General features: G+C 37.6%; 2 protein-coding genes across 7 annotated transcripts in view; both read right to left on the bottom strand.

The window, feature by feature from the left end:
- LOC108672042 (coatomer subunit alpha) overlaps positions 1–903 on the bottom strand; it is a 39875-nt gene extending 38972 nt beyond the window's left edge. For 3 of the 4 annotated variants that reach the window (XM_018159657.2, XM_018159660.2, XM_047885529.1), the window contains exon 1: positions 804–903. The gene's annotated coding sequence lies outside the window, so the exon portion shown is untranslated. Of the gene's footprint in view, positions 1–771 lie in introns of all 4 variants that reach the window. The other variant, XM_018159659.2, reaches the window with a different exon arrangement.
- Positions 904–3018: 2115 nt separating this feature from the next.
- The window catches only part of LOC108672047 (centaurin-gamma-1A), a 154653-nt gene continuing 135100 nt past the window's right edge, over positions 3019–22571 (bottom strand). Inside the window, exons 1-10 of one of the 3 annotated variants that reach the window (XM_018159665.2) lie at positions 20680–21310; positions 12144–12278; positions 11240–11478; positions 10085–10729; positions 8809–9063; positions 7932–8328; positions 7320–7437; positions 6848–7022; positions 6245–6430; positions 3019–5813 (exon numbers count right to left, since the gene is read on the bottom strand). In XM_018159665.2, coding sequence (XP_018015154.1) covers positions 5580–5813; positions 6245–6430; positions 6848–7022; positions 7320–7437; positions 7932–8328; positions 8809–9063; positions 10085–10729; positions 11240–11478; positions 12144–12278; positions 20680–20785 — 2490 coding nt within the window. In that variant the 5' untranslated portion in view covers positions 20786–21310 and the 3' untranslated portion in view covers positions 3019–5579. Of the gene's footprint in view, positions 5814–6244; positions 6431–6847; positions 7023–7319; positions 7438–7931; positions 8329–8808; positions 9064–10084; positions 10730–11239; positions 11479–12143; positions 12279–20679; positions 21311–22571 lie in introns of those variants that run through there. The other 2 variants (XM_047885528.1, XM_018159664.2) reach the window with 2 other exon arrangements.

Here is a 22571-nt window from a genome sequence, read left to right as displayed (position 1 = left end):
AGTAACTCATAGTGGCAAACCACAGCTTTTTTAGAATCAGTTCATTTTCAATTTCCTCATTTACCCAAGATTTAAACCAATTTCTTAAGTATGATGATGCTAGTATCCAGGATACTTTACTGGTCTACTTATAGGACTCAAAAATGAACTTGAGGGAGAGTCTAAAAAACTCTCTGCTTTGTCACTATGGATGCTAGTATCCAGGATACTTTACTAGTCTACTTATAGGACTCAAAAATGAACTTGAGGGAGAGTCTAAAAAACTCTCTGCTTTGCCACTATGTAGTAACTACTAATAAAAGTTACATTGATTTGATTGATTACTCATTACTGTGTGATAATTGAACAATACAAATGATAAAAATTTATTATTTTTGGTCTGGCTTCTGATCTGACAACTGTGACCACTGACCACTGTGACATGTGACCAGACCAGTAGCCTAAAGAGTAAAGCCTATTATTGTTTTTAATGAGAAGTGGCAAGTTAAGTGCAGTATTTGCTGACTTGTGTCATTTATCATGTATGGACGACGGTAGCTCGACTGCCTACATGACATTAGCCTATTAGTACTAGGAGGCAATTGAATTGGTTGAACTTGCTCTGACTTTTGCAGCGAGTCAAATTTCATGCTTTCAGTGAAGACGCAGAAGTACGGTATTTCAAACCTTCAACTTCTCACGCTTACTTGACTAGCTATCTAATCCTTATAGTACAAAGTATTTTATACGGTTTAACAATATTACAATACTAGATTACTAGGTACCTGTGGCCTGTGCGTCAAAATAAGAAGCGCATAACTCACAGTTCTCCGGAAATAGTTGATTTCTGCAAAGTTTTTCTGTACTCTTGCAACGGCGTTTTCTGTCAACAACACGAAAGCCGTATGACGTGCAAAACCTATGACGTGTCGCTGCGGATATACTGTGAGTTACGGAATTTTTCGACCAAATTTTTGTTGATAAAACCAAAGTGAAGTTTCTCTACGAATATTCAAAATTCGCGTTTTAGACAGTACTTTGAATGAAGCTTTTTAGATATTTGTGAATTCTACATATATCTTATCACACTGTTAATGTATAGGTCATAGACGACATAGGTTTACCCCGATGAAGAATTAGCGACTTTGGTGAAGATATTTCTCCCAACATTGTACGAGTTTGTGTGCTAATAGCATAAAGTAGATATTTTGTTTATGAGCCCCTTGAATTATCATCATTTACTAGTTACCAGTTGAATGATTTGTATGTAAAGTTTGTGCTTCAGGATCTCCCTAGACGATCCATGAATTAAGCAAATTACCATACATTAGCACAGCGAGTTCACCACTCGGATTATTTGCCATCTACCCTAGACTTTTTCTTCAGCTATATCTCTTATACAACTTTGGATGAAAGATTATAGGCTCAACTCGCATTTTGTTGGTTTTCAGGCTATAATAACCAGCAGAACGCCCGCCCTTTCAGTAACCTCTGAATGCTGAAGCCAATATTTGCATCATAAAACTTTGCGCTATATAGCCTTCGCTAGTGATAGGGGCTAGAACGTTTCAATTGGTCGCGTTAGTTATAACGTTTGTTATCTCATAATCTGAACCATCTAAAGCAAGGAGGTTGATTGAAAAATGCCTGGCATTCCAACCAGTCAAAAGGTTATGCAAAAACAAATCGCCGCCGAAATAAGTTGCAATCTCCATTAGCAACCTACTAAGTTTACCTTTGTAAAAACTGTTTAATTGATATATTTACATATTGTACGAAAATTTTCAGGGATATTAAAAATCATTTAAAACGGAAATTTATACGGTTTTCTTTAACATCGACGGCGTTACGAGGGAACTACCATGAATAAATGTCCTAGCAGCTAAAATGAGGGCTTGCGGCAATGATACGCTGTTGGACGACAAAAATCGTCAAGATATTCCAACCATGCAAAAATTAATAGCAAACTGATCTCAAAATTATATTCCACGCTCTCACGAAGCAAATTTCATGGATTTCTTAATGCTGATCAATAATATTTTTCATTCTGAATTATCCCTGGTCAAAATTTCACTTCGGGTACCCAGCAAGTTTCAATTTGGATACCTATATGTTTCAACATAGTACGGTAGTACCTATAAACATATTCCTTATAAACACGACCGTTCAAACACATCAATGACCGAATTATTTCCAACAAGGGGATATGCAAAACGCACAACCGTTTAGTTGCATTGTATTTGCCTAATTTTATTGCCGAAAAATCTCTGATTCCTGAATGGGACGATGAAGCTGAAACAAGTCAGAAGAACATGTTTTATTAATGCGTCATAAAAGCAAATATCTGAGCTTAAAGAACGCTGAACAATACTGCTTCTGAGGTCACATAACTTTGTCCTAAAAATTATTGGATAAGTAACAAGTGTAGCCACGAAAAAATAACTACCGAACACAATAAAATAAATGAGAAAATAATATATCTCTGATTTCCCACAATATTTACACATTTTGAATGTCACTGAAAATATAATGAAAACTTTTTACAAATATCAGACTTTTTTCCACGGCCTAAATTCAGGACTTCGATATAAAAAAACTTACATTTCCTTAAACAACGAAACGATTAACGAGAAAACCGTGTACAACATATTTAACATAAAATCAGATACGTAAATCAATGATAAAAGTAATTAATGGTTGTCTGAATGATTTCACGCTGGAATAAGAAAAAATCATATAATAATCCCGTAATAAAATGACGTTAATATAAACAGCCGACGCAGAATAAAGTAAAAGAAAGTTTTTTACGAATTACTGAAGAAAGGAAAATAATAACTATAGAAAATGAATAATAAAGACAAAAGACAGGAAGAAAACGCAATGCGTGTTTTAGAAAAGTTATCTGAATGAATGAACGAAGTCCTCGTCTTCCAAGCCTTCCCTATTTAAAAATCTAAATGTACAACAAAAAATATTGAGCAAATTAGGCAAGAAAATACAATCCGGAAAAAGTGAATCGCTTCACCACATGTGGAATAGAAGCACTTTCAGGACAAGCAAATTACGAAGGGAACTTGGAACAAATTATATCTTGGATATAAAACAACCTACAAGCCCTCGTACACAATTAGAAAATAAATACTACTATCAATAATGAGCTGCTAGAACGTTCGTCAGACATTTTTTCTGGTCGAGTTTAATCTAAAAATTAGCGTTGAAACATGCAAAAAAGGAAGTTTTCCGTACGAAGAAACTACCGAAAGCTGCAGCAAATAAATATTGTACGGAGCTAACTACAAATTCTTTGGTAGTGCTGCGAGCTCGGAAAGTTTAGCTAAATAAATTAGAATAATTTAAACCATTTACAAAGAAATGTACACGATCTTTTACATACAAACAAAAAACTTTGATGTACAATGACTTTGAGAGAGAATGTTGAAGTAGAAAATAGCGTGAGAAAACTGAAGTAAAATCTGGCGACATTCAAGCCTCATTTGAACATTTCATTCTACATTCGGCGAAATACATTAAAAAATTAATAGATTATAATGACCAAATAGAGACACACTTCCTGCAAGTAGCATTAATACAGCGTTGTGTCCGGATAAACTGGATTAGGACGACCCACACGAGTGCAAACCCCGCATCGTTATTTGGACAAATCTAGATAATTTCTCTGAGTGACATACGTCCTACTATCCACAAAGCTTTCCTCATACAAGCTTAGGAAATGGATAGCAGGTTATGTTTTGAGACAAAGCTACAACTTTAATACAATAGAAGAGATGTAGCGCTTTTAGATTTGGCTAACCGTAGATAATCTCCTCAGCTTCAACATCGCAGAAATACTTAAAAACGTTACAGTCAAATAATTTTTTTGTAATTAACATTCACAAATAACATGCCCCAGACGGGTTGTCCATAAATTTGTCAATAATATCTGATTAAATGACGCCTTCCTCGCAAGATATAATAATTTCAAAAGCAATGAAAACTGTGGAGGAACTAAAACATTCGAGACCAGCCAAAAGAACCGCTTATTCCTTATGAACAAACTACATCAAACAAAAACGAATTAATGAAAGTCTTAGAAAATTTGGCAACATGAAGCCGCACTTGGAGGATTATTTGGTCAATTTTTTTCCTTTGGAATTTTTTAGTTGCACATGACTGACAATGAAAAAGATTCAAGGAATATAAATTTGAACGAACTTAAGTTATACGCTTTACGTTATTTGAGTCAAAAAACAATATAAATAAAGATAATAAATCAAATTAAAAAGACAAGTAAGTTAGAATATCACTGAGCTAATGGAAGCCATGAAATTATCTGATACTGAAACTTAGAGAGGCCATGTCATAAAATTAACATATATTCGATGAAATTATTTGAAACATTCCTGAGCTTTCACTATCAACTTTACTGCTCGGATGGAGTTCATTAAAAGCGTTTCTCCGACAATCTAAAGTAGAAAGTTGCGTCCAACAATCACTGCACTCTGTGATCACTTTGCGCTAGGCCCATAGCAGAAGAACTCAAGTTAAGATTGATTAAGACTTCATGAATAATCGGTTTCAACCACATTTATATCACTTAGACTATGACACTTATTAGCTTTTATTGAATTAAACAGCACGTCAAAAGGCAATACTCGTTTCAAAAGCTAGAGTAGACAGCGATAGTCTGAGAAGCGCTCAAAAGTCAAAATGTTTGTTCGGCTGAGACGATGCCAGATTTCATGATCGTTATACCAGGCAAAATTTTAGCCCCGACACACGTCCACTGTATGAAGCGGTTACTATTGGCCCCCAATAGGATAGTCTAATAGTTAGCGTAAATTTGGTATAATGAATAAAATTTCATACAAGTTTGAAGATTCACTGCCATGAAGAAACTGATGTTTTTTGTCATAGCTGGAAGCAACGTGAGCAGAAATGACTGGCAAAATTTAGTTTATGCAAGTTGCACTCTGAAATATGAACAAATTATTGTTAGTAAAAATTTCTAATATTTGTTCTCAACACCAAAAGCACGCAATAAATGAACACGAGTTACGATCCAACGATTGATCCAACAAAAATTGATCTATGGCAGCGCAAGTTCAACATCTTAGGAAAAACAGGAGGAACTGCTCGAGCCGCACCAAAAAAACATCAGTTCATACGACAGAATTTCCTATATACAAAAAAGCGAAATTCAGAGGAGGCGATGGACAGATTTTCCTCTACATGAAGCAGAGAGTTACTAAGATTACGAAAGCAGGAAGTTGAGTTCCAAGGAATGAAAATGGAAGAAATGCAAGGCGGAAGAGTCACTTCGATCACAAATCACTAAATCGTTCCCTATCTCAAACGCTCACAGCCAAAGGCTCAAGTGCTTCGAAGACACGATCTAAAGTGACAGTATTAATATCATGCTGGTTTAACGAAATATTTTTCCCTCAGAGACAGCCAACTAAAAATATAAATAACGCTGCCAAAATAATGTTCTCGCCAAGTTTCAGGCATTTTACGACTACAACCCAAGTTATTTTCTTCATCGTTTCATATATAAACTTAGTCAACAATATTTATTTAGTGTTCTAATGATGAGAAAGCTTTCAGATAATGCTGGCTTGTAGCTTATCCAGTATTTCAGGTTTTCGACTGAAGGAGCTCTTGCGTCTTGGTAAAGTAGAGCTCTGCTGCTGCTGCTGCGAGGTCGATGCAGCAATACAGGTCTCGGGACAGCCACTCTGCAGCAGCAGCTCAATGCAGCTGCGGTCGCCTGCTGCACGTGCGTAGTACAGAGCAGACCGACCGTCAGAGTCCAGAGCTTGCACGTTCGCGTTGTGCTGTAATATAGAATAAAAAGAGTTATACTTTAACTTATCAAAGGACAAAGAAATTACTTTATGCTTTGACTAGCTTAGGAGCTTGATCATTTTGTCTAGACTTATAATAGGTTAAGACATGATGTAAATGAGATTCATATGAAGAAGTCGCGATGAAGGCTAAGACTGACGCACTAAGGCTAAGACTGACGCACTAAGGCTAAGACTGACGCACTAAGGCTAAGACTGACGCACTAAGGCTAAGACTGACGCACTAAGGCTAAGACTGACGCACTAAGGCTAAGACTGACGCACTAAGGCTAAGACTTGACGCACTAAGGCTAAGACTGACCCACTAAGGCTAAGACTGACACACTAAGGCTAAGACTAACACACTAAGGCTAAGACTGACGCACTAAGGCTAAGACTGACGCACTAAGACTAAGACTGACCCAGATAAGAAGCTGTAGTGCAGGTAGTGACGGCAGACCAGCGGCAAGATGCAGCAGCGTGCGCGTGTCTCGAGGCGCCGCTATGGGTTTGTTTACATCGTTTGTGTGTTGCAGGAGCAGCGATAGCCGCGCCACGTCCCCGCAACACACGCTCTCCACAAGATCCTCTGACAAGTCTGATGTTGACTGCAATAAGAGGGAATTGTTAGTTATTTTTTACTTTGATGATATCGATTTATTTCTGAGGATTGATGTAAAATGATAATAATCAACTTATTTCGTGACTAAAACCACGAAAGAAAACACGGAAAATCTACCCAATACACGTATAAAATCTATCCGTTTATCGAACAATAACATAAGTCATTGAACACGCCTTAAAAACGGCATGAATAGTACGCAAAAAATATACATGAAAATCGGTAAAAATACGATGGAAACTTTTAATTAAAAACGGAATAATTCCGAGGCAACAAATATCTTTAGATCGGTAAAAATATTGTACATAAACTTGTCCAGAGATAAAGTATTAGTAGTATTAAATTACTATGGCTGGTATTAAAGTAATATATCAGATAAAGCATAACACGACAGTTGACTCACCGGCAGGAGTTGCAGGAACTCTCTGGCCTCATACTTGGCCCTGATCCACCTCTCCTTGTCCTCACGTGGCGAGCGAGGCCCGGGTTTGCTGAGGCTTGTGTTGTGCACGTTGCTCTCCCACACGCGGTTGCCCGCCTCGTTGCCCAGAGCTTGCAGCACCGACGCCGGCCCGCAACTGTTGTCATAAAACAGAAAATTAATTATATTTCTCAATGAAAAAGTAAATGCAACCGTCACCATATTTTATCCGTGACTAAAACGCTCTTCTTTACGAAAAACTAAGTGACCTAAGAGGCGAACTTATGAGGATATATGATGGGAACGTGAGATCGGAGTGATAGATGGAATAAACGATGGGTTATATGATGGAATGTAAGATGGTATGTATGATGGTATGTATGATGGAATATATGATGTAATGTATGAGTGAATGTATGATGGAATATATGAGTGGATGCAAGATGAGACTCACGGCCAGTCGTCGAGGTCGAGGGATCGCACTTTAGAGATGTGGGAGCCCAGGTTCCTGTGTATGCCTGAGCACTCGATGCACACCAACATCCCGAGGTTGATACTCGCCCACTCCGGGTCTGGTGGGGACAACGGGATATTAGGGAGTATATTAGGAGGATATTAGAGGATATTAGGGAGGATACTTGAGCGTGCAGGATATTAGAATGTGAAGGATAATAGGAAATGGTGTGTATCAAAACATCAGGGTAACTGAGTCACAATTTATTCTTCTAATTCTATCAAATTCCACTTTCTGATTGATGATAATTAGAACTAACTGCTTCCTCACGAGCCACAAACTCTTCACTAACTACTTCGTTTTGAGCAGCTATTAGATAATTACTGAGAAACTATCAGTAACTACCAGGAAATTATTGAGTAAATATCAGGCAATTATTGAGTAACAATAAGGTAATTATTGAGTAACTGTCAAGGTAATTGTAGAGTAACTATCAGGTAACTATTGAGTAACTGTCAGGCAACTATTGAGTAAATATCAGCTAGTTATTGAGTAACTATCAGGTAATTATTGAGCACCTATCAAGTAATTATTGAGTAATTTTCAACTCACTGGGCGCATCACAGTCGGCGCAAAGGTTATTGCCGGGCACGCGAGTCTTGATGATATGGACAGCCTGCGGGTCCCGGCCTGACTCATTGTTTTTCTTGTGACTTTCATTGCCCTGAAGCGACGCAAGTATTTGTTGTTCTATGGCGGTTACCCACTCCTCTCGCTCTTCTTGGCTGGATGCTTCAAACAGCCATTGTTTGTTATCAAGCGACACTATGCTGAACTCGAACCCTTCCGCGTCATCCAAGTCTCCGGTGGTCTTAGCGCCTGAGCTTTTCATGCGGCGGTGGCGTTTTTTTACGTTTGGGGTTTCTATTTTTGAGGAAAGACTCGCGGAGTCGCCGCCGTTGTGAAGATTAGCGTCTTGTAAGGGTTCGTAAGAAGTTAATGTTACCTGCTGGAAAAATTGCAAGATTAAATATCATAAAATCGCTAACAACTCGAAATAATCATTGGCAAAAGCCAAGAAGAAAAACAAAAACAAAAGGCTCAAAAATTTTTCTGTTATTTCCAGGCCGAAAAAATTAATGAGATATATTTTCAAAAAGATCGTTTTTTATTGATAAAATTACCAGGTCAATTTTACACAAGGAAGGGGAATAGTTTATATTAAATATAACAATATTTTCAATGGCCAACTGACTGAATGACTGGTCTCTCTCTTAAATGGCCAACTAGAGTTGGGAGTAAATATTCTCTCAATAGAACCTATGCCGGTTTAAATCGCCAAAAAATGTGTTTGCCAAATAACCAAAAATGACCAAATCACAAAAAATAACAAATTACCAAAAATTACCGAATCACCACAAATTAACAAATTACCATAATTAACAAAGCACCAAAAATGACTAAATTACTCAAACTTTTTGTCTCTAACCTTATCCTTGGTGATGGCTATTCCTCCAATAGAGCCTCTGCCGGGCGTGGTGGAAGACACGCCGCTGTTGACGCTGCTGGAGGAGTTGGTGGTGGAGGCTGGGGCGGAGGCGAGGTGGAGGGCGTCTAGTTCAGAGGTGACGGCTTCGGGGGGCGCCGCCCCTACGACACGTGACCCCCGGGGCTTCATACCAGGCACCTTGACTGTAGTGCACTGCAACGATATGTCCTTGCCGTGCGAATCTTCCATGTAATCCTGCCATAATAAAATTTATTATTACAACACTTCTCTTTAACTTCACTTCTTGTCTGTCTGTCTGTCTGTCTGTCTGCTACAAATCTTGTAATCGAAATTTAATACACTTCTACTTATCCTATCGACCTGAAATTTTGCACACTTGTGTAAAGTTGGAGACAATGCATGAATCAAATGTCAAAATAAAAGATTTTAAAAATTAAAAAAAAAAAATTTTTTTTAATATTAAAAAAATTGAAAAAATAATTTTGCCAGCTACAAATCTTATAACTGATATTTGACACACTTTTACCTGTCTGATTGATCTGAAATTTTGCACACTTGTGTGAAGTCAGAGGCAATGCATGAATCAATTAACAGAATAAATAATTTTGAAAAAATTATATATTAAAAAATTTATATATTAAAAAAAATTGAAAAACTAAATTTTTAATTTGAAAATTAAATGAGAAATTCGTTGTACATTTGTGAGATTGGAGACACTGGATTCTTTGGAAGTGTTGTCTTTAAAAATTAATTTTTAAACGCATATTATTATTAGGAACCAATTAACAACAAAACTATCCTACGATAACAGATTTCAGTTATCCTTCGTTTATTATCCTGCGTTTATTATGAAGTTTATTATACTACGATAATAAACTTCATTAGTATTATAAACCCTTCACGCAATATTATATAGATTTATATATAATACTTAATATGTCGCTGATAATATATAACCCCAACTCAATTATATTAGTATCTGAAGGCCTGGCCGCTTGAATACCGTCTGTGAGCAAAAATTTACCCTGTGCTAAATTAATAATGAAATTGGATTATGAAAACTTTCCATGTCTCCGTGAAGAGAGAATAGAACTGAACGGTTAACCTGATATTTAGATTTTAGACCAATAAAAATATTAATTACTTCCACAATATGGATTAAAAAATGGATGACCGCGAATCATCAAAAAAGATTCAGTAGAAATTTCTACGTTAACTTTTATCAACTCGGAAAAGATAAAATAAATGTACTCACATGGAGACTGGAGTGGTATGTCAATCTGCCATTATCGCAGAGTGTGACGTATTTCTTCTTCCAGTCTTTATTGAGGGTTTTATTAGATTTCTTATAAAGATATCCTTGCTTGATAGGGATAGCTCGTCCGCTTCCAACCTCTCCGTTCTTGCTCTTATCTTTATCTTCAGTTTTTTTAGAGGGCGTGAACAAATTAGACTTTCTCCTGCTTTTCCTAGATGTGGTCGGTGTTGATGAAGGAGTTGGCAAATCTTTGATATTCCCGTCCATCATATGACCAGGAGTTGTGATGATACCCATGGACGGTTGATGCATCGTGTAGTGGTGATCGCTGTTATACTTGAGCGAACTGTTGGTCATGGTAGGCGTAGAACATCCACCACCACCACCGCTGATGGTGGCGGCGGCGGTGGTGGTGGTAGAATGTGATGATGGATGTGGAAGAGTGGCTGATGTGGTGGAAGTTAAAGAAGCAGGTGGCGGTGGTGGAGGCATAAACACCGACGAAGGAGCACTAACTCTTTTAAACGCATCGTCACGGAACGACTCAGTCCTCGTCATCGCGTTGAGTTCGGCGACTACGGAGTTTGCGCCGCCGACTGTCGGGTTTGTGCTGCCGATGCTGCCACTGCGTAAACTTCCCTCCTGATGGGTCATGCAAATTATGGGTCAAAAATACACTAAGGGAACAATTATAAAAAATATAACTCAGTACTCACTGCAGTGAGTGACAGAGAGCGCATTTTCTCGTCGACGAAAACTTGAAGTCACGGACGAACGGACAGACGGACGGACATAGCGAGCACAATAGTGCATTTTTTCCGTAAATGAGAAAATGCGCTAAAAAACAGACAATTTCCATCCTATTTGTAATATCATGGAAAAAGAGAAAACAAACGAATTTCTAAGCATTTTGAATTTCATACACTTGGGGAACAATAAAAAAAAAACTATTCCCAACCTATTTGAAATAGGATGGAAAAAGAGAGAATAAAAACGGATTTTTCTGCATTTTTGAATTTGGAATTAGATAATTGAGTGAATAAAAAACGAATATTATTGTGATTCCGTGTAATCGCCTCAACTATAAATTTTTTTGTGTAATTTACAATTACACAATAATATAATAATTATTAATAATAGACAATAATTTACCTTATTGAGCGAGGACCCATAGGGGTGGCTGGGGGATGAGTTCTGCTGGAGGTGTGGGGTTGCGTAGGGGTTGGAGGCTGTATACGAGGGGTTGTATGGGGGGTAGGGAGCGGGGTTGTAGGTGGTGTAGCCGTTGTTGGAGAGCGGTGGGTACCGGAGGAGGTGGGTTGGTGTGGAGGGTCTTGAGTTGGTGGGCGTTATCAGAGGTGTGCTGCGCTGGTTTACGATCTTTGTGCACGCTGGTAACAATAATTTCAATAATCAATAATAGGTTACCATGAACATTACACAAATATACGCGAAAAAGTTACAGAAGCCAGTTCGGCGATAGATCCACAACAAAAATAAATAATAGTTGTAATTTTGTTTCATATATTAATAACCTTCATGGATGGCACAATTATCATAAAAAAATCGCAAATTAAAACCAATTTACTATCTGTAACTGTTCCATGCGTGATACAAATGGTATGCTTTACATCCATGGTACTATGCATTCAAATGGGAAAAAATTAGCTTAGCCTACTTTAGCCTCAGACATCAACTTGACACAGTTTAAGTAGACCACATGCCCGACATACGGTAGTCTCATACGGTAGTCTCTTCCCAGTAGGTAAACAACGTTGAATACGAGTTGATTTCGTCGAAATAACCTTTATTCCCACTTAAGTTCATTGAAACAACATTGATAACGACTTAATTTAATTGTATAATAAATAATAAATATTATTTCACCATCAGAAGCCTGGTATTCATTATAATATATCCCTCACCTCAAAATAACATTGATTATCACTTAAGTTCATTGAAACAACATTGATAAGGACTTAATTTAATTGTATAATAAATAATAAATATTATTTCACCATCAGAAGCCTGTTAGTCATTATAATTTATCCCTCACCGTCCTGGAAGACCCTGTCGACGTTAAGCCCGTACGTGGCGCAGGTCTCGTAGTAGGAGCAGCGCTTCAGGTCCGCCGCCAGCTTCCGCGCGCGGCTGTCGTCGATGATACGCGGGTTGTTCTCGCTGATTGCGTCTGCAAGTAATCAACACAGCTCGTTATGGTCTGTTATTAACATGTATTCTTTATCATAGAGTACGAAACAACAATAATTTTCAAAGTGAAATTCATAGAAAAATCGGTTGCGCTAAGGAATTCGTACTATAGCAAAGCAAATCTCTGTCGTCTGGAATATCGAGTAACTAAGGAGTAATTCAAACATTTTTGTGCCAACTGATATTCAATTTTCACATAACTCGATGAAGCAAAGCTAACATACACAGGAAGATTTCAAGTGCAAATCAATGTGAGATTCAAGGGTAGACTTCCTGCCCAATATCTCGGAACTTCCGGTGAACACTCACGTTCACTACGAGCGTTTTTGCCGTTAACGTAAAACAATGAGTCTGCTGATATGATTCGCGTTATGGTTAATCAATAATGTTTGGCAGCGGGCATGTTCCAGGAGTACGTATATTAAGATTATGGATATTCGCCGTATATTACAGGTATTGCACGTGCACGTGATTCACGACGAACGTAACAACATAATTATCACAATTTGGAGTCATTCATGATATGATTATTTGACATGAACAAAAAAAGTTTGTTGCTTGTTACTGCAGTAAATTCATCATGACATGGTTGTTCTGGCCGTTATTGCCTCTGAGAGTATCGAATGCCACCCGTGCTTAAAACAGACTATTCGACTATTAATCCATACAAGTAACGAACTCTCTAATTGGTGTATCAAGTCTACAGGTTAACGACCCACGTCTAACACTACGATTTAACGACACGTGGTCCTAGTTTGACTAATACGAACGTTATGGTATAATTCAATAACGGAGCAGTGCAGTCGCTTTCTTCTCTCGACACCGCGGCATTGAGTGCAAGGTATAAATCTATGCTCATATTTAGGTGCAATTATCAAGCATATGTAGGTGACACACTTGCTACGAGTAATGCTGAATACCTTCTTCCGGCTCCATTCCCATACAATAAAATAATTACAAGTAGTATATTCCATCACGTGATTCCTCATTATTTTATACATATAAAGCGGGTTACACCTCAACACAATTTTCCTAATGACATCACATAAACCTTTCTAAACTGAATGTATTACGTCTAGTCTAATGCAAAAACTTCATTTCAATCGACGAAAGAAATCAAGTTTTCAAACCCCAAATTAGCCCCACTATAGAAACATCATGTCATGGTAGTTGTTTAGTTCAAGTACAAGCAAAAGGCAGGAAAAAAGTATGTATAAGATGTATTTTTTCCATCTAACGGAACTGTTTATTCAAGGCACAAAGGCGGACAAAAATCTGCGGAAGGCATCACTCAAAAAGCATTCTCTCCTTTGGAGTAGCGCGCTAAACACACTGAAGGTGAAGACAGACGCTTTTGTGCGACGCGGTCAGAAAGATGAGACGTCTTACAACTGAACAGCGAATGTGGCACATACAACAATAATCTAATGTAGAATTCAGACACAAGAAATGTGCGACTGAAGAAACTGAGAGAATACGTAACGGTTAGGAAGAATGTTCGGCAATAGTAAGTAAAATGATGTTATATTACAAGCCAAATATGATTTTACCGTTACTTTATCAAACCGAATAGAATAACTTTTTTTCAAGGTTATGAACAAGGATGAAAGAAATCTAATATTTTTTGAATACCTATAAACACTCATGCTAAGAAGATGAATATTTTTGCTAAGAACATGAACACGCACGATAACGATCAACATGTTTTTCCAATGAAAAATAATATCGCACCGTGAGTTGTTCGCAATGCAAAACATTGGTATTATTATGATGATAATTGAAAACCAAATACAAAGTTATAGGCTGACGATGCACTCAAGAGCCACACAATCTCCCTAAAAGTCCTAACAGAACTGTATAGGATCAGAGCGCGTGTACTATACAGGCTTATTTAGGAAGGCTGTATTTTTTATCGCGGTTGCCGTGTTGTCGTAAACAGGATGAGCGACAGCGTGGCCTGTTCAACAGTGCGCAGATATCAACAGTACACCGACCGACGATTGATTAATTTGAGCGCAAGTTATCGAGTTTGCACAAGGTTCATAAAAATTTAAATAAAATGAAACGCCACATTGGACACTGCCGAAAGTACAGCTAATGCTTTTTTAGAGAACAAATTCGATGAATAATAGGCTATTATTAATATAAGCATGCCATTCAGGCCAGTGCACGTACGCCGAGAGACAGAGATAAACATACCTTGATATTTGCAGCGGCTTTACCATACACAAAATATTCCCTTCACCTCAATGCTGGTCAGCCATTAAGTATGTATTTTATTGTGGTATTCTAGTATTTTATTTAGCAGAGTACATTTACAGTTTATAACTATTGGCTTTTCTCCAGACTTTCTACACACGTATACAATCTTAAAAATTAAATAAACTAATGCATCGCGATGTACAGGGTTATAATCTATATATACAGCACGCGTCATACGAGACAAGTGAGTGCACTGGGCACGCATGAGTGTCACTTCCGGTGCATGAGTCTGAGGCTCAACATACTTCCGCTGCCACACGTACCTAAAGTTACTCACACAGCGGGCATACAAACTCTTGTGTGGGATACGTGGGAACTTTTCATGCCACTCCCACGCAATTGTTCAAACACAAATAGCTGCTGAACCAGCGGGGAAATGAATCATGAATCGGGCAACAGTTTTAGTGAAGAAATATGCAGCGGAATTGCACAATCAAATCTCAGCACGCAGACGGCAAACTAATAAAAAATATTGTGAACTCTATTAAGACAAATCACTTGACTGACGAAAATTAACGGCTAACGATAGTGAAATAAAAGATTTTGAAAATTAGTATAAGTATTTAATTAAAACATTATAGTATTTTATTTAGCAGAGTATTTTTACAGTTGATAACTATATGGGCTTTTCTCCCTGCTTTCGCCCTTCGTACGTATACGAATAATCTTAAAAATTAATATGAATTTAAAATGACAAAAAATGTACCCTTAATGGTTAGTTGCAAACTGGCAGCAAAATTTTCAATTTATTCTAATTTATCACAGGTAAACTGAAAGTACTGATCGTCGGTGAGGTCATCAGGTATCAAGCAGACATAAAAAAGAACAAGCTCTAAGAGTGTGGTCCGAGTTCTTCAAATGTGTACCGTATCATGCAGTGTAGGGTGCACAGCTAGAAACCGAGCGTGCGAAAACAGGTTTTAATACGACGATGGAAGCGGCTAAATCTTCGAAACGAATCCAAAACATTATACCGAGACGTTCATTGAACACCGATCTATGAAATAGTGAAATTTGCCCCGGATTGTAGGCTTTCGAATATTTAGCAATGAATGCAATTTTCTTAAGATATTAATTCGGTTTGATTAAAAAACGGTGAACTGTTCATTGCACACTGTTTCTGTAGAACAGTGAATAACGCTGGTCACATTGAGCGCTTCGAAATAATAAGAAATGAATGCAAGTTTCTGAATAAATCAATGCGGTTTAGTCAGCGCCGCGGAGGTAAGGCACGTGTGCACACGTTCAAATATATCAGGTCACACAAATGAACTGCAACGTCCAACAGGAAGTGAAGAGGAGAAAGGGCCGCTGCCTTGCGCCGCTCCCTCATTCACCAAAGTTAGGTTTGTGCGGCAGAATTGTGCTTACAAAAGTGAAAAGTGCCAGTGAAAGGCATTCATAAATAGCGTTGCAGCGAAATGACGTAGAGCAATGGATGGTTACAAATAGTCTAGTGTCATGAAAATAACCATGGTCAGCTCCTTCTTCACAACGAATGTTATCAACTTTAGCCGAATGGACAGCTAATATTAATACATATTTTCCTAGTTTATAAGCAGGTTCCTCGGAAAATTTTTAGGAAAAAAACCATTAAATTGAGCCGAAACATTGTGCAAGATGAATTGAAAAATTAATAATTACGTAAGAAATTGGAGTTTATTCAAGAATTTAAGAAGGCATGAATGAAAAATGTGGAAGTGATATGATCCAGAGATGTATATTACGGACCAATTTCTGAACTCGTATAGAGAGACTGTTGTGTGATACACATTTAAGCAAGTCGAATGCGATCTGATAAGAATACAATTACACAAGGGAATGGGGGCTAAAAGGCGGACGAAAGCAGTGATCCGCATGATTGAAAAGCGTGCACAAACGTCATCTGATCGGCCATGGATACAAGTGAAATGCTGGAGCTCCCGAGATAGTGAAATGCCAACGAGATGCACGAGTAAGATCTTCATTATCTTTGGAGCACGCGAGAGATTGGGAAACTTGAGTTCAATTTTTTGAGCTGATTCTGTCATGTATGAGTTACAAATTTTTACATTAATTAGGTCATAACCGTTAGAAACGAGCGAGGTAGGAATTTTCATAGCCGTCAAACGCGAGCGCAAATTAAAACTTTGATAGAAGTTGCTGTGAGTAAATTAATGCTCACCGTAGAATAAATTAACACATCGTGCACTATTTCCCATTGGCAACATTATCACCTCAGATAACAAAGATCGATCTTTATGTTGGTACAGATTTTCTCGGTGTTTCAAGTAGGTTTTTATTCGAATTATTCAATATTATTTTAAAAATAAAAAATATATATAAATAAATTCATGAATAAAGTTCATTTTATTCCAGATATTCAATACTAAAAGTTGGCAGAATTATTGTCAGTCGACCGTTAACCATTCCGTGTCCACTCATAGGCTTACTAATCATAACAAGGAAGAACGCAGCTGATGCACGTGATAAGTAATGATTTTTTTGCCCAATTTTGATGAGAAAACATCTGCCGCTGCCCAGAAATTACCGCTGAAAACAGAAATTACCGCCGCTGAAAACATCCCAGCAATTAGCCGCTCAAACCAATGTTTTCATTACCGACAACAAGGCAACCGCAGCGCATACAAAAAAGTCAGATTTTATTAACGGTGCTCTTGGTTGGTTTACGAAATAAAACATCAATGTGCAAGAAAGATTTTTGATCATTGAGAATGTGATCACGTAGAGTTGAGCATTAGTTAAATCGATGTATAGTATCGTCAGATCAGTCAAGTAACATCGATATTAGGCCAGATAGCACGAGTGTAATACTAACCAACCGCCATCACAACGCGTCCGTTGTCCGTCGCTTGACTGTCCATCATTTGACTGTCCATCATTCCTTGACTGTCCATCACACAGTTTAAAGAAATTATCAAGTTGAAAGTATTGGAATTTTCCAACAAGCAATTACCGGTGGTAAACCGACGGGGAACGCGGGCTACCAATCCTACCAGAATGTTGAACAGAAAGTAGGTTTATCCTAGATGCTATTAAAATCAAATTTTCAGTTTCACCATGTAAATAAAACGATGCTCATCCATTAATGATATCGCGTAACATAATGATATCGTAAAACACGAACTAAATTCATATCATGAATGTTGAAGTAGTTGTGCGATTAATCTGTACGCAAGGCGAACATAATCAGTTTGTGATTTTAATTGTGTTCACTATTAAACAAATACAAATTAAACATATGCAGGAACTGAAGCAAGAGAAATGCAGGAGCGATCCGTCACGCATTAGGCTAAGCGTGACGAACGTAACCAAATCTAAGAGGCAACAAAAGCGTTCCAGAAGTGGCCACTTGAGCTCACAATGCGCGTCTAAAGCGCGCTTGTCTCACATCACCGCAACATTACCATAACCAACGCAACTATGTTGTATGTGGTCATGCCACGTCCACTGAATGCTATGTATTATGTAGGCCATCTCAACTTCTTGTTATCAACAATCAGAAAAATCTAAAAAAAAATTTAATTTTATATTTAACTATCACGCTAACTGCACTTTTCATTTTAACACAACTTTTCAATATTAATATCGCAGAGAGTGAGAAATAGACTATAAGTACATAACTAACCAAATGACGTCACAGCCAAATATTCGTGAGCAAAACAAGGCAGCCTTTGTTCGCCGCAATGAACGTCACGACGTGTAACGCATCAAGACGTGTAACTTATCTCTAATATAATAACAACGTAGTAGTGCCATTAATGCAAAACCGGATAAGGTCTGATCTGCAGGTCCAAACAAGCTTCGATTTCAAAGGAACATGATCTCTCATAAAAACAAACATAATAATAATCTTACATAGGACTATAATTTAAGAAAAATTTATTGCAATCTATTCAATATCGTATTCATTGGGCATACATGCTGGAATATTCCAAACATATAGATGGTTAAGGGATTAGTGTCTGGATAAGAGAGCATAGTCCGTTACCATAAACCTGTTGTAAATTACCATCATATTCGTATTGTTCCTACCTGAATTGTAGTAAAAATACACAGTGGCAACACCATCCTTAAACATAATGAACTTGCAGGTATCAATTTTTAAAAGAAAACACTATATTACTTTAAATGCACAGTGGCAACACCATCCTTAAACAAATTAATATGCAGTAACTAATTTCTACAGGTAACCACTCTAGGCCTACAAAACGTAAACGTAAAATACACATGCGTATGAATTTTGCCAAGTATATACAAGACGAGCAATACAGGGCTACAGCGTGGGAGGCGCCCACACACGGTTTTAACACAATAATACATGCGTCACACAACGTCGTCTGAACTTGACGTACAAGAACATGTACACATGCATATATTACGAACATGCACACGTGCGAAAACCCTAAAACTATACTTACCCAGTATAACTGAAATTAATTTTTGGAACTGAGCATGTTATCAAGCTGGATGTATCATGAATATAAGCACTATATTACTAGAATATATACATACTATATTACTATAATTTGCATGTGCGCTCAGACGATGACTCATGCTACAGACCACGCCATAAGAGAAACGGTGTTCACTCACTGCTAAGCCAATGACCTCATAACTCCAACAATAATTAAGCCTAGATAAATTAGGATGCCGTTGTACTCCGCTTGTGATGATGTGGTATCGAGTGCAAAAATATATGTTGGGGATGAGACGAATAACTCGGAAGGAACTTCCGCTCCTAGAATGCTGTATATATCGTTTTCAGGTGTGATGTGATCACTCACAATATTTAGTTAATAACTTTCACTCAAATTCATAAACATTGACGAGAAATATAAAAAAATACCTAGTATATCAGGACTAATTTCTAGAAAGGGAGTTCAAATATGAACGTATTTGCAACGTAATCATCAAAAATATAGCAAACAATCCGCTGAAAGAAAAGGCCTTAGTATTTGTGGCAAATTCGAGTTTATCCACAAAGGAAGAAGATAAGATCCATAAATGAAATACTCGAGAACAAAGAGAGGCTCGAGATAAGGCACTTGATCGATGCGATAGCACGTCGCAGTAGGCCCAATACACGCGCTTGCATTCAACGAATATGAGAGACCTGCCAAAATGATGCACTCATATAAATGAATGACTTGAAGTCCGAATATCGACGCATTTTTGTTCCTGTGAAAAGTCGTCCTGACCCGTCTTGGCCAGGTAAAAGGGCGTTTCAGTGCTTCATGCAGCAAGTGTGTCACTACTTGTAAATATGGCGCATTTATTTTTCTGAGTGTGTGGTTGCAATTCAACGGTTTTCGCTGAACAGCAAACGAACATTTAAGAAAACTTCATTACAAATTAGTCAGATTTGATGTAACTTTTACACAACGAATTATATATTTCATAAAGTGATAATACAGAATGCCTGCCAAGATCAAGATTTGCACCACTTAACACTTCTTCATTTAATAATGCAATTAATCAGGCTAGAAATTTTAGAAACACGGCCCATGTTTCATCAAGCCCAACGCGTCGACAGTCTCTCCAAGCAAATGACGTTGAAACAACGTTGATTACGAGTTTATTTAGTTTAAACAACGTTAATTTGGAGGTAATTTTGCTAAAACAACATTGATTACGAGTAAATTACGTTAAAGCCACGTTTTTTTACATGTTCATGTCCTTGCAAAAAAAGATTGCAAAATGACTTCGTTGATACAACGTTGTTTATAAATTGATTTCGCTGAAATAACGTTGTAACGATCTAACATCGGTGAAACAAAGTTGTTTACAAATTTATGTTTTTTGAAACCACGTTGCTTGCGAGTTGATATAGTAGGAACATAGTTCTTACAACGTTATTTCAACGTCAGAAGACTCCCTAACAAAATTTAGAGTCGCCCCGGCTTCTGGTAATCCAAATCAGAAGCTGACGCGTCTGTAAATTTTCACTGGGCTCTGGGGCCATTCTTTCAAACTCGCTAAATGAACGTAAGTACTTACGCTCTATTTTCTTGTCTATAATTGGTGGATTTTGCTTGAAAGGCCGTCAATGATTAGCTGATGAACTTACAATCTTTAACTTTTTCTAAAGTATAGGCCAAGTGTTGGGAATGCCTCACCGATGTGCGAAGCCTCGTCGTCGTAGTTAGCGTCGACAATGGACACCCTGGCGCTCTCTTTCATGAACGGCAGCCGTAGCAGCGCCGGCAACTTCATCTCAAGCATCGCGGGACTCGCCGCTATTTGGCTACTTTATCGGAATTAAATCTGATATGTCCTCTTTATAACCCTATTCCTTTCTTTGGCACGACGCTGTGTATGTACAAGGCTCGATTTTAACTAAAAATGTCCTCTTTAAGAATTCAATTCTTGTTTTGGCGTACCATTATTTTTTTTCTACATTCACTTAGAATTCAACCCAATTATTACAAAACTTCATCATTCGGAAGTAGATTTTCTTTTCATGTAAATAAACGCTTTCATCACACGCCCAATTTAAGCAAGCCAACAAAAATGTGCTCTAAATCGTTTGACAGGTAGCGAAGCCTTGACAAAGTCCATTAAAATCAAATTTCATTCACTTCACGGGTCAAAATTTTCAAAACTTCTTCATGAACACTTTGCAACCATGAGTTATATTTCAAATAATTAATTCAAAGACACCACAGAGTCAAAAAAGTTTACACTAGCACAGCAAAATAATTAGGGCAGGTACTGGCACAAAGACCTCACGAGATCGCCAAGACGAAGGCACGCGACATCCTCCCTCGACTACCGCGCAGCTGCAACTGACTGATTTCCACGGGCGCACGTATCTGCCGTCTTGCTGAGCACAGGATCGACTTACCAACACGAAAAATGTGAGCATATATTTATGATTACATATAACTAGCATTTGAGATATATAATAAGTATTACTATTATATTATTTTAAGTTTTTATCAAACGAGTACGGAAGCGAGGGGAGAGGAGGGGGGCACGTACGTGCACGAACTTAATATTAATTGTACTCGAGAACATCAGGGTCGAATTTAAAAAATTAACTACAATACTTTTCTTTCTAAATTTAACACTTTCATTGCTAAATTTGACAAAAATTTGCACACGAAAATTGGCGAACTGAAAAAAATCAAGATTTTCCAGCTCTACTTACAATTTCAAAAAATAAAGTGTTCACATTAAGATGCAGGCAGGATGTGGGTATACACAAGAGAGAGAAATTATACGGTCGTCACTCGTGATAGTTGTTATATATTACGACGCTGGACCTCATGAAATAATAAGAGTACGACTTCTGAAGCGTTATGTCGTGTACACCGGTTGAGTGTCAGTCATACGGCCACACAATTACCAGCATAAAATTATTCATAATTCATAAAATTATTCACAATTCATAAAATTATTCATAATTCATACAATTATTCATAATTCGTGAAATTATTCATAATTCATAAAATAATTCATAATTCATAATTATTTGACGATTATATATAATTTCCAGAATAAAACAGCACAAGGTCAAGTTTGCTATGTAGAAACGATCTACGCTGAGAGAAATGAATGGGTCAAGTTGTCCATTAGTTATTCACTTTCTACACGTAGCGCTAATACAACCTTTTGCCGGGGCAAACCGGATCCGATTGACCCACACAGAAGCAAAACTGCATCGATATTTGAACATAGTCTACCTTATATATCTGAGTGCACGTTCCAGATGCTCGATTGCAACGCAAAATGATGGGCAAAAATTGCCTAATATGTCGATTATTTTTACTTAAATAAAAGTGATAAGAATCGGGAACAAATTCCAAGACAAGACTGACGAGACGGTACCGAAATACAATGAAATATTTATAGAATAGAAAGAAGTGTATATACCATGAACAAAATGGCTCAATAAGCAGTCAGAAATTTCGAGTTTCACGTTCGCAACTGAAATTGACTTTCCTGCATTAGAAATTTCCGAAAGCGAATGAGAACAACGGAAAGCGCAAAGAATATTTAGCGCCAG

The sequence above is a fragment of the Hyalella azteca genome, unplaced genomic scaffold (genome assembly GCF_000764305.2).
Source record: "Hyalella azteca isolate HAZT.00-mixed unplaced genomic scaffold, Hazt_2.0.2 contig2316, whole genome shotgun sequence".
Classification (NCBI taxonomy): Eukaryota; Metazoa; Arthropoda; class Malacostraca; order Amphipoda; family Hyalellidae; genus Hyalella; species Hyalella azteca.
This window is presented reverse-complemented; position numbering and strand designations above follow the sequence as displayed.